The 13,272-nt window shown below is 33.9% G+C and overlaps 1 protein-coding gene across 1 annotated transcript; it reads right to left on the reverse strand.

Annotated features, from left to right (window-relative positions):
- Window positions 1–8,060: 8,060 nt before the first annotated feature.
- Window positions 8,061–8,498, reverse strand: LOC149829989 (uncharacterized). The gene has a single exon (XM_090015352.1). The coding sequence runs from the start codon at window positions 8,496–8,498 to the stop codon at window positions 8,061–8,063; it is 438 nt and encodes a 145-aa protein (XP_089871478.1).
- Window positions 8,499–13,272: the final 4,774 nt, after the last annotated feature.

Below are 13,272 nucleotides of genomic sequence, written 5' to 3' on the forward strand. Positions count from 1 at the left end.
TTGATTGCATTCTTGTTTAAGAAAATCACTTTTACAAAAAAAAAGGGGGGGGTCTTGTTTTATGTCAATGTTTCTATCTTCTGCAAAATGCAGTGAATAAAATTTTTTGTATCATTGGTGATAGCCTATCCATTTTCGTATGTCTGTCTTCATTTCCTTAGGTGTTCTGCATAATGTCAATTCCACTTTTTCTGTATATTATGGGTCTCCATATGTTCATATGCATTTGACAATAGTATCTGCATATCATGGGTTAAACGATGGTCCAGTAGGACTCATCGTACAGTAAAGGGTGTCATTAACAAAGACACTACATTTAATTTTATCATCCATTCCCACTCTATTAACATTCCATCTCTTGTTGCATCCTTTTTTTTATTTGTATGATCTCGTATATTTTCTGTGTTTTCAAGTTCTATGTTATGTGCTAATGTGGTTTATACTTCATGTTTAATGAGTAGTCAGACGTAAGAGATCTCAGTGATCTGCTTTGGACATCCGTGATTATTCCTATCTTTAATACCAATTTGAAATATTGGATGTTATCCTGAAACTTCAAATGTCAATGAATCATTATGAAGGACTGGGAGAACACCATTACGCTCAGCTGATTCCAGCACCTTACAGTATCATGTCTTACATTTCTACATTCTGAACTTTATACCATTAAGCTAGTTTATGTGATTATCTTGATTCGTTTTGTGTCTAAGTTCATGTAGTAATCATATCCATATAGAGCATATTGATAACCTCTCTGTAATCCTCCATTTTGTTTTATAATGAAGTGTGATGCTAGACATTCAATGTTCTGTTGTTATAGCCAAATTGTTGCTTTCAACTTTTTTTTTTAGTGAGTATACAGTGATCATTAGAGAGAAAATTAGTATCCCCTCATCAATTGTGAATCCATCAGGTAGGTTTTTGGTAGGTTGTTGATGATGAGACCATTGAAACCATTTGAGGGCAGTGGCAGCGTTATGTTTTTAATCTATTAAGTTGTTGTAAACATTAGCTAGAAACAGATTATGGATTTATTGTGGCGATTCAGGGTGTGTTCAAAGTTGTATGACGAGTTGGGTTTTCAAAACTCATTGGTGTTAAGGGTGGTTTACTTTGCGTTATTAGGTGATGGCACAGTTGATCCGCTTGATATTGTTTTTCTTAGAGTTTATTAGTGCTGAAAGTAGTTGATCTTGAACCGGTAGGTGATGGTACATCTGATAATCCTGCAAAATCTATGCCTAGTCATGAAATTCCTCCTCTCTTTTGTAACACATATTCCATCGTAGGCTAAACTCCTGTGTGTTTTCTGAATAACTCATTCCAGTTGTTGAATCAAGGATGCTCATCTAGTGCCTGGCCGGATACAGGGTGTTTTATGATATTTTCTGCTTCAATATCTTTTGATCCGCAAATTTACATAGCATAATCTCCTTAGCAAGCTTTGTTATTTAGGATGATATCATATTTGCAGCTGATAAAACCCTGCGGCTGATGGTGATAATCATTGTCTGTGTGAAAAATGTCGAATGGTAAAATGATACAGTCACACTGTTGCCACATCTAATCAGTAACATCGATTTTTGGTATTCAGATTTCATTGTTGCTGATTTCTACTGTATGTAAATTATTAGCTAGTTTGCATGTAAATCCTTTTCAGCATCAGTTTGTTATATCTTATCACAGGTATCGATTTTATCCATTATAGGTAATCCCCACATACCATTGTGACCCCATAACAGCCACAACTTTGCTTCTGTACGATTGTACATTGGTAGTCTACCTTAAGGTTTCCCATCGTCCCTTTGTATTCACAATACTGACAATTAACCTCAGCCTCTCCTTTCCTTTGTATATCTTGCATGTAGCTTACCTGCCCAAGGCTGTCAGTGTTTAAATGTCTGCCATTTAGAATCCAATTGAAATGGTATTAGATGTGAGGTTCTAACTAGCTGACATAGAGTTCATTTTTTGTTCGCTCAATTTATTATGACTGGTAACTGTAAATGAGTCAAGTAGTTCATGTCCGAGCATCATTCATTATCATCCATATGATTCCTCAGATTCATCTAGGTTATCTTTGTATATAAGTCGGGTTGTAATCATGTATATACTAACTGTAGCAATACATGCATTCAAGCCACCTATGCATTCTCCATTTCAATAAAGTATGCATATACTTAGATAAATTCATATATAACCTATTAGGCATTCCCTCATAAAGCTTAGGCTTCCATATCTAGTTAATTTTATACCCATTTTCCTTTTTTTTATTATCTATTAGTTTTGTATATGCATATCCACACGCATCTTCTCCTTAAACATAGATAGGGCACTTCCTTATTGAATATCTATATTGCCTTAGATAAATGTATACACATTTAAATAGTCATATTCTCATGCATTTAGAGATAATGCAAATTTTCATTTAATTCAAGTATTACGTCTAGGCATTTCTATAAGCATCCCAATTGTACCTATGACATTATGTTTTCATTAAAGGGTACATTTCCATTGTAGTTCATGTATAGCCATTTGTGCATTGTCATCAACATGAGATTTTCCACCTCTGTTTTGTATGTCGTATTGCTCGTATTAATTCATTTTGCAGGAAAATCTGAAAGATGTGGCTTCTCTTGACATTATCATTTATTTATTTTATTTTATTTTGTCAACAATGTAACAATCAAAATGTAAATTTGGAATAATATTTACTTTTATTGCATAGATTAGGATGCATATCATATAGTTTGAATTCCTGTAATATCCTGATTATGTGATTCATGCATTATATTTCCAAAATCACTATGAATGTACACGAATGGCACGTGCACCAACTCTTAGGGAGTTGATGAACTTGGTAGAGTCCATATTTACGGCCCTAGTTGGAATATGGACGAGACCGAGATTCAACATCTTTCTATTAGTCACATTGAGCCTACACCCTTAGGCTATCTTCCAAAATTTCACTGCATGTCTTCAATGATTACAAAATATTTTAGAATTAGCTAAGTAAATTACAAGCATATTTACGGCCATAGTCAGAATATGTGGTGATATTACTTTAGTTTAATTTTAAAATTGCATATTTTTCTGAAAAGATGTTTTCTCAAAAGGACATTCATCCATTCAAGTCATTTGCATCATGAAATCACCTGCATTTCTCAAACATTTTCTCAAGAAAATTTCCTTCCATGGAAATCGATTCCTCAAGAAACTCTGAAAATTTTCAAAGTTGGATTTCCCAAATCAAGTTCCCCATGATTTTCCCTAGAAAATGTTCTTTTCTTAAGATTCATTTTCAAAAGGAGTTTTTCAAGAATCAATATCGATTTTCAAATATTTCAAAGCTAAGATTCTCAGAACTTCAATTTCCTGAATTTTGATTTTCCTTCTCTAAAGAGTTTTTCTATAAATTTTCAATCCTTTTCCAAAGAAAGTTTTCAAAGTTGGAATTTTCCCTGACAAGCATTTTTCCTTCAAATGTTTGCCCTTTTCTCAAGAATTATTTCTACTTTCCCAGGATTCTCATCCCTCCATGATTTTCCCAAATCTTTAAAAACTTTCTTGAGATTTCAAATCTTTTCATCAGAGTTTCTTGAGAGATTGATTTTCATCTTTTGCCTGAAAAAGACTTTTCCAACTCCCAAATGTTGTCCAAGCATACATCATGTTTTCCAACTTGCATTTTACAAAATTACATAGCACATGCCTGAATTCTCTGTGTATTTAGGATAGAACACTATTTTGACAATTTAGCTAAGTCAAGCACACATTTGGTCCTTAGTTCGATTACCCCTGTTAAAGGCAGCAGGAACGGTCGAATCTCGTACTGACAGGTCGAGCCCCATCCCATGGATTTTCCCGCTATTTTTAAAAACGGAGGTGAGTATTTCAAAACAATTTTCAAAACTCTGGTCAAGTTTGACTCGCGGAAATGTTTTCCTCTCTCTCTCGCAGAGAATGGAAGAAATTTTTGTGACGATAACAATTTGTCCTTCAAAAATTAGTCAATTTGTAGAGTCCTAGTTGATTCAGGACTCTACTTCAGAGTTTCGATTGAATTAGGACCCTAATCCTGACTGAATTTTCTAACTTATTTTTACTGGTTTTGAGAAAATCTTTTTCGTTTGGCTTTTAAAAACCTAAATGTCAGAGTTTTAGTTGGTTTAGGACTCTAGTCTAGAGTTTCAGTTTATTTAGGACTTTATTTTTAAAACCACTGATTTTTATGTGGTAATTTTAACTCTATTTTAAAACCCTTTTTAGTCTTTATTTCAACCTTTTCAAAACCCTAATGTGAGGCCCACTTAGTTGATGCTACATCTGGAGGAGTCTTGATCAAGTCAGAACTCTGATTGATTAAAAACTTTCAATTTCAAAACCAATTCCATTCCTTTTTTGAAAACCTATATTTTCAAGTTTTAAAATCGTTTCTAAAAAATCAAGTGGGGCCCACTCTGGATGGTGCCACATTTAAAAGAGTTAGAGTTAGATTAAGGTTAGTCAGTGTTCTAATTAGGTTAGGAGTTTATAAGAGTCAAAAACTTGATGTTAAAACCCCATTTTCACTTTAGATTTTAACTTAGGTTTTTAAAGTTTTAAAAATTAGGGTGGCGCTACATTTGGAAGTTTCCCTAAACCTCTAGAGTTTCAATTAGGTCAATTAGGTTTAGTAGTTAGAGTCTCACTTAGGCTAGAAGTTCACTAAAAATTGCCCCTCTTTAGTTGGTTTTAGATAGAATTTTGAAAAGTGAAAATTTTCATTAATTAGCCCTAATTTCTCAGTTTTCAAGAGGCTATAAAAGGGGACCCCAAAGGGGGTTGACCCCCATGCTCTCTCTCTCCTATTATTTTCTTGTTTCTTCTCTCTCCTCCAACAGCCTTCCTTCCTCCATTGTAGCAGCAGCCCAAGGTAAGGTCTTCTACTTTATTATTTTATTAATTTCATTAATTTTATATTGCTTTATTTCATTGATTTCACCATTATCGCCCCTTGATTATGAGATTCAAGCCAAGCTTTCATTCAAGAACCGTGAAATCGATTCAACAAAGCGATATAATGTTGTGTAAGGGCATTTTTTATTATTTCAAACTGTTGAAATCGTTTGAACTATCATTTTTTATGTTTAAGCCAAATAAAAGATGAGATTCGCCTGTTCAATGGGTCGAATCTCCCTTTTCAAAGGCTAAATTGAATTTCAACTATGTTTTCCCTAATTTTTTTATTTTATTTCATTATATTAATGCTTATTTTATTTATTAAAATATCAAATCCAAATTTATGATGTTATTTGTAAGTTTTTTTTTTACTTTTCATGCTTAGATTAAGGTTTTTCATGTGTTATCGATAAATATGTGATTCTCGATCCTCGGCACGCGGGAACCATGTTATTTTATGTTCAAGTTTCTGTCCAAAAAAATATATGATTTTTTTAGGGTTAAATTGTGAACATGTCAGTAATTTCTTATAAAAAAATTGGATTATTTTGGGTTATGTAACCCTGTCAAAAAATAGAAAACCGAACCCTGCTTTTTGAACTGTGAAAATGCTATGTGGATTCAAGAATAACTTTCTGAGGCAATATCTCCCTCGTCGAAGATCCGATCGATGATCCGTAAGTTGCAGTATCATAGTTCTTTGTCTAGTATTTCCTGTAAATTTTTTAGATTTTTACATCTCTGTTTGCTATTTTTCCTCTGACAGAAATCGGAATCAGTTTCACAGAGCCTGTTATGCATTGTCTAAACCCTAGATTGACTTGTGTCAGTTGTATCTCCCTCACTGGAGATCCAATCGATGATTTGTAAATAAGAAAATCTTCCTCTGTGTATCTACTATCATTTGTTAAAATTTTATAGTTTTTTAATATTGATTTCTATATTTCCCTACTCCCAAAATTGGATGTGTTTATTTCAACTCATTATTTATTTGTTGGAATCAAGTGTACATTGCTGGAGCGATATCTCCCTAACCGAAGATGATTTCTCTGATCTGTAGAAAGGAAAATTTTTGTTTTTCTATTTAGTATCTCTTTGTAAAATTTTATGATTTTTCATGGTGATTTGATACCATATTCGGGTCTGACACTGTGATAGGTACGTTCCCACAGGCAAAATCGCATATTTTAAAGTTTTATTCAATTTTCATATTAAAATAATGTCAAAAATATATTTTTTTGAATGAAGTTTAATTTTAGGATTATCAGAACTATCCGTATTGATTTTTACAGATTTTGGCATTAATTTGGTATACTATTTGATTAAATCATGAAAACATTGGCAAAAATCACTATTTTTATGATATTTCAAATTTTTTTATAAAACATTTCATGCTTTTAATGTTAGATCATGTTTATAATCATGCTAGGGTGATTCACACCCAATTTGGTATTTATTTGAATCTATTTGATCATTAAATCCAAAGTTTTACAAAAATCTTTTCTGAAAACCCTGATTTTAAGGCCATAGTCTTATTTTCAAGAGTATTTTTGTCATTTTTCTCTAAATTCTGAATTTCAAAGTTGTTTATCTTTATTATTTTTTCAATTTTATATCATATTTTATTATGTTTATCTCAAGAAAATATGGAAAGGGGCTTATATTCAGATAAATCTAGTAATTTTCAGATATTATTGGATAAGTCCAGAAAAGCTGACATATTTTCACTAACAAGTTTTCTAGTTTTACAGGGATATTTAACACTGCATTTCTTTTTATTTTCCTTTATTTAAATTCAATTAGTGATGTAAATTAATTATAAATTTGGAATAAGAGTTTACTTTTTCTGCTTATAATAGGATTGCATTGCATATAGTATATTCTTTTATAATATGATTCGTGTAATGGATGATGATTCATGCATATTTCAAAATCACCATGGTCTACACAAATGGCAAGTGCACTAGCTTCTAAAGAGTTGATAAAGTCGGTGGGTTTCCTATTTGTGGTCATAGTCAGAATACGAACAAAACTCAGATTTATCATCTTTTTCTAAGCCACAAACAGCATACACTCTTTGGCTATCTTCAAAAACCATTGCATATTTCAATCTTTTTCAAATACTTTTCTCCTTTTAAAATCAAATGGATTAGATTCAATCAATATCTATGGCCATAGTCAGGGGTATGAGGCGAATCTATTTCATCTAAATTATATAAGGCACAAAATCATTTCATCAATGATTTTTCCTAAAATTCTTCAGAAAATATTTTCTCAAATTGCATTCATGCATCATCTAGGTTAGATTGCACCATGAAAAGTTTTCACAGGGCTACACTACCATCCTTTTGATCAATTCAAGAGTTTAAAACTCAGAAAAAATGATTTTCTCAAAAATCTCTAAAGTTTCTTCAGAATTTGATATCCTTTTGTTCATAAATCGATTTTCCTTTTCTTTATTTTCTAAATGCAATTCACGATTTTCAAAGTATCTCCTTCTTCCAAATATTTTCCAATTATTCAAAGCAAACCTCATGTTTTTCAATCTGCATTTTCAAAAATTCATAGAACACGCCTGATTCTTTGTGCATTTAGGAAATAGAACATCAATTTAGATAGTTGAGCAAAGCAAAGCATAAGATTGATCCTTGGTTTGATTACCTCTGGTTATGGTGCCAGGAACGGTTGAACCTTGTACCGACAAGCGAGTCCCATTCTTCAAAATTTTCTCGCATTTTAAAACTGAGGTGAGTTATTTTTAAAATCTTTTTCAAAAGGTCAATTTGACTTGCAAAAGTAAAATTTTGCAATGATAACAGCATCTCTCTTGAGGGCTTGGCATCCTCGTCCATGATAATCTGATGCATGCAAAAGGACGGTTCTATCTCCTTCAGATCCACCATAGACCATTCAATCGCCTCTTTATGCTCATGTAAAATCTGTAGAAGTTGACACTCTTGGGTGCCAGTCAGGTCTACTGAAATGATGACGGGGAGCGTCCAATCCTTGCCTAAGAAAGCATACTTGAGCGAAGCCGGCAAGGTCTTTAACTTAAGTTTGGGCAGACTCTTGATGGAAGGTCTGTCAGGCTTCTCTACCAAATCAGGGAGTGGTTCGAACTACCAGGTTGACTGCTTTTCTCTTATCAATCGATCAAGCAGATCATAGCTCTCTCTCACGAGTGATGCATCCTCCTCCTTCTGAGGTGGATCACTCAATGTCCAAATCAACACTTTTTTTAACAGGTCCTTAAAAAAATCAACCTGGAAAGAAGCATCTGCTTCTGTAGGGCCCATTGTTGCATTAAAGATGTTCAACCTCATCTTCCTATTACCAAACGCCACATCTATTACACCTGTGCGGCAATTGATGCATGTGTTGGCAGTAGCCAGGAAGGGGCAACCTAAAATAATGGGTGTCTGCCTCATGTCATCCACTCCCTCCATATCCAAAATAATGAAGTCAATAGGGAAGTAGAAGTCATCTACCTTGACCAGAATATCCTCAAGAATCCCTTGCGGGACTTTGATGGATCGGTCTTTCAGCTGCAGGGTCATCGGTGTTGACTTCATCTCCTTTACCCTTAATGCATCATAAAAGAAACCCGACAAGATGTTTACACTTGCCCCAAGGTCGAGCAAAGCACATTCGACTGTGATGTCTCCTATGACGCAAGAGATAATAGGAGCTCCTGGGTCCTTGAGCTTGGGCGGAGTTTGGTGTTGTAGCACTGCACTCACCTACTCATTAAGATATCTCTTCTTCGACATATTGGACCGCAACTTCTTCTTAGACGTATAAAGCTCTTTCAGGAACTTTGTGTATGCAGGGACTTACTGTATGGCATCAAGCATGGGGGGTTTATCTGAACGTGCTTGAAAATCTCAAGCATCTCCTATATCTTCATCCCTTGCTTGTCGAACGATTTTGTCTTCTCTAATGCCTCAAAAAAGGGGGCTTTGGGTATATAGGATCTGGAAGGCTCAGATGGGGGAGCCCTCTCGCTTTGCTGGGGTGGCTCAGTAGGGACCGACTGCTCAACACTAGATCTCTCACTTTCTTCAACAGCCTCCCTCACTCTATATTGCTTTCCGCTCCTAAGGGTTATAACTGCTTGAGTCTGCTCTTGACGGGCATCTGTCATATGTGAGCCATGCATCGGCTCCTTACTCCTAGGGTTAACCACCGACTGATTAGGCAGTATCCCCTCGCTTCGCCTACTTAGCACCTCAACGAGTTGTCCTATTTATGTCTCTAATTTGGCAATGGACTGTGTATGGGAGATCAGGTTCGCCTTGATATCTGAGAAATTTTGCAGCCACTTGTCCTCAAAAGACTGGCTAGAAGCAGGCTCCTGGAATGGAGGCTGACTAAAGGAGGGTTAGGCTGAAGGGTAGCTAGATCTTTGAAAACCAAGCACATAACCACCTTGCCAGGGTTGGTTCTGGGAAAGGATAAGGGGTTGTTGTTATAAAATCCTCCATGAGAAATTTAAATGGTTTCGCCAACCCGGGTTAAAGGTACTGGAATAAGGATTGGGCATGGGTTTAGTGAAACCTTTCGCCATTTGAGCTTTCTTTGAACAAACTCAGGGTACTGTAGTGTCGTGGGGCAGTAAAAGACATGGTGTGTTGGGCTAGCACACAATGCGCACACCTGCATGGCTGGTGAGGGATTCGATAACAGTTGATCCAATTTCTGGGTCAGCAGGTTGACCTTGTTATAAAACTCAAGGTGTATCCTTATCTCAAAAATCTCAGCCTTCTTCGTTCCATCATAAGTAGGTGCAGCCCTCTCAGAACGTGAGGCCAAAGCATGGTGCATCGAATTCTCACTAAGGGTCTCAAACAGTGCCCACGCTTTGTCCTTACTCTTCAATATGAAAGTGCTCCTACAAGCTACATTAACTATTTGACGATTTTTTTCAGTCAGCCCATCGTAAAAGTACTACACCAGTTGCCAACGGGACACCTGGCGATGAGAACACTTTCAGAGAATATCTTTTATCTTCTCCCACGTCTCATGAAATTGTTCTCCCTTAATCTAAGAAAAACTGGTGATAACTTTTCAAAATTGATTCATCTTACCAATTATCTAGCAGAGGAATTTAAATTACTTTATCAAAGAAAAGTAATATCTGAATATCTACGCAAATCGATAATAGCTTCTTAAAGTAAAATCAGGTAATCTAGGTAAAGCTATTCAAAGAAGTGACAAGGCAATAAACCATCTAATTGGCATGGAACCCATCTAATAGAATGAACAAGTTCAGGCATATGGATTAATAAATGACAAAGCAAATTGTTCTTGAAACATAAGGACTCGTAAAATTGTTTGATCAAGTTTATAAACGATAAAATTCAAACTCACAAAAGTGCCAACTACTGGTAACACATGAAGCTATATGGCAGTTGAACCAGAAAGCACACAGCAAGGATGCTAGAGGAGACTTTTATGGTAGTCATTTAATCCTGAAGGCTTGGAACAATATACGATCGATATTCTTCAATTTAGGAAGCTCAAATACATGAGCCCACCTAATATAGCTTCAAAATGCATTAAATTCTATTGCGTGGATGAAGTTTGAAGAAAATCAAAAGCATTGTGAGAGAATGGGACAGGCTTTACCCTTTTATTCTCACTTTTCTTTCTTCATAATCAAGCTGGGAGTTTAAGGACCCCTACTGTCAATAGAGAACGAAGATTTACATTTACATGACACAAGAGTTACTAAATGTCTATGGTCCTCAAATGTGCATTAAAACTCTCTCTGTGTTCGTTCTTAAGTAGTAATATGAACATTGTCTAAAGCCTTCAGCCAATGCTTGACTTTGTCCTTGAAGAAAAATGGGAACAAGGTCCACCTCAATGCATCATCTCTAAAATTGTTGATCTCCACTGTAGAGCAGATCTCGAGAAACTCATCAAAAATTTGGTATAAGTTTTATGAAATAATATTTTAAAAGGTATTTTTGATAAAAAAAAAGTTTTGTTAAAGTCAGACACAAAATAGTAAAAACCGGCTCGCATGAGTGGTGGAGTCTGGGTCGATCTTAGAGAACGGGAGAAACACTTTGTATTCCACAGAAAACTAATCTACTCTTTATTGCCTTGAAAAATAAAAGAAATAATTAACTAATTAACTAATTAACTAAGAGGGCGGCCCTCTGCGGTGGGCTTAAACAAATAATAATTAGTTAAGTGGCCTTATTACAAACCCAAAATAAATAAATGAATAAATCTTAGGCTAAAAATAAAAGAAAAGGGTCTTCAATTCTTGAGCTTCTAGTCTGTTTTGATGCCTATGCTTTATTTGATATTTCTTTGCTTATTGTTGAGGGCTCCCTGAGGGGTTTGAAGGGCCTTTTAAGGGGACCTTTTGAGGACTTCAGAGGGCTCTTCAGGGGTACTTTTGAGGACTCACCGCACGATCAACCGCTTTTCTGCAAAACAAAAACAAAACCTGAGCAAAACAACGAAAGAAAACAATAACAAAATCTAATAATTCAATCAAGAAAAATCAAGAAACTATAACAAACTAACTATCATGTAAAGAATAAATTAACATGTAACAACCCAAATCACTAAATGGCAAAATAGCAAAACTAACTAACTAACTACTATGGGACAAAAGGAATTATCAAACTAATCAATTAAGAGACAAGCAATAACTAACTAATAATCAAGAGGCTCATCCTAACCATGTAACAAGAATTAAACTAATTAATCTACAGCTGACATGCTAACTAACTACAATAAAGCAAATATGTTGTACGGAAATAACTATTCTAACTAATAACAATTCAGCTGGGCTTAAATAACAAAACTGTATAAACTATCTACTTGATTTAATCAATGAATAACAAAAATTGATAAAGAATTTGGTTGCTACTTATTTAACTAATCTATGCGAGACAAAAGAAATCAAAATATGGGCTAAGTATCATGAATCAAACAAGCTAAATTTAACTCTAACTAATTAAATAAAAATTAGAATATTACAAATTAACTAAATTAAAATATTAATTCTAAGTAATCGATGAAATAAAAACAATAAATTCGACTATTCTCTACTTAACAACTCTAACAAAATTTAATCTACCCTAAATCTAATGACTGTAAAAAATAAAACTCACGGAAAACTAACATGCACTAATTAATTTCCTAAGCAAAAAAAAAAATAGAACGAAATCTACACTACGATATAAAAAATGCATAAAACCCCTAACCGATTATTTTAGATCTTTCTAATTAATCAAATTTAATCTAAATAATGAATATAAACACCTAATCAAAATTAATTTGAACTAATTAACAATTAAAATAAGCCATTTAACATCAATAAACAAAAAGGAAAATTAGATCTAATGATTTTCTATTAAAAAGAACTAAAAAAAAGAACTATAAAACCCTAATCGGCTAACCTATGTTAATTAGAATTATGCAAAAACTGAATATTAAAACTGATTTTTACTTAATCTAAACTCGATCTAAACCTAGATCTAACTTGATCTGAATTAAAACTCACTAAAACATAAAAATACTTTATGCTAAATCTGTCGATTTTAATAAAATACTAATAATCTATACAAAAATCAAGAAAATTGACCAAACTAAATTGAGCTATTTTTTATATTTTTAGATATTAAAAAATAAAACTAATCTAATCTATATGCACTAAATATGCAATGATCAAATAAACTATATGCAATGATACGGTGTATGAACTACGAAGAGACGGGAGAGAAGAAATGTACCTTCCGATCTATTTCCGATGGAGGGTTGAGAAGAAGAAAGTGGTCTTACCTTTGAGCTGTACTTACCTCCGTCGAGAGAGGGTAAGAAGAATCGATGCCAGAGAAACGTTAGAAGCAAGACGAAACTGAGAGAGAAAGGAAGAGATCGAGGAAGAACCGATTGGGAACGAGGAGGAAGAGAAGAGAAGAGAGTGAAGAGGATTGTGATTTCTCAAGAGGCAAAAATGTTCCATATGGATGAAAAGATACTATTTATACTAAAAATTAGATTAGAAAACATATTTTCTAAAAGGCCCAATTAATTTTGGAATTTTCAAAATAGTGCCTCTAGAAAATGTGTTTTCAAGAAAAATACACTTTTAAACAAATTAAAACTAATCAATACACTCCTAATCTAGTTAGACTACACATTAGAAAATTCTTAAGTAACTAAAACTCTAAAAAATGTAGGAAAGAGCTTAAAATATGCGATTTTGCCTTTATTTTTTAATTTAAAGCAGTTTCTCAAAAACACTTATAAGAATGAATTTTTAATATAATTTTTCACTAGATCATGTATAAAATAGTATGAATA

This window comes from Nuphar pumila, chromosome 8 (genome assembly GCF_984573655.1).
Source record: "Nuphar pumila chromosome 8, dmNupPumi1.hap1.1, whole genome shotgun sequence".
NCBI classification, from domain to species: domain Eukaryota; kingdom Viridiplantae; phylum Streptophyta; class Magnoliopsida; order Nymphaeales; family Nymphaeaceae; genus Nuphar; species Nuphar pumila.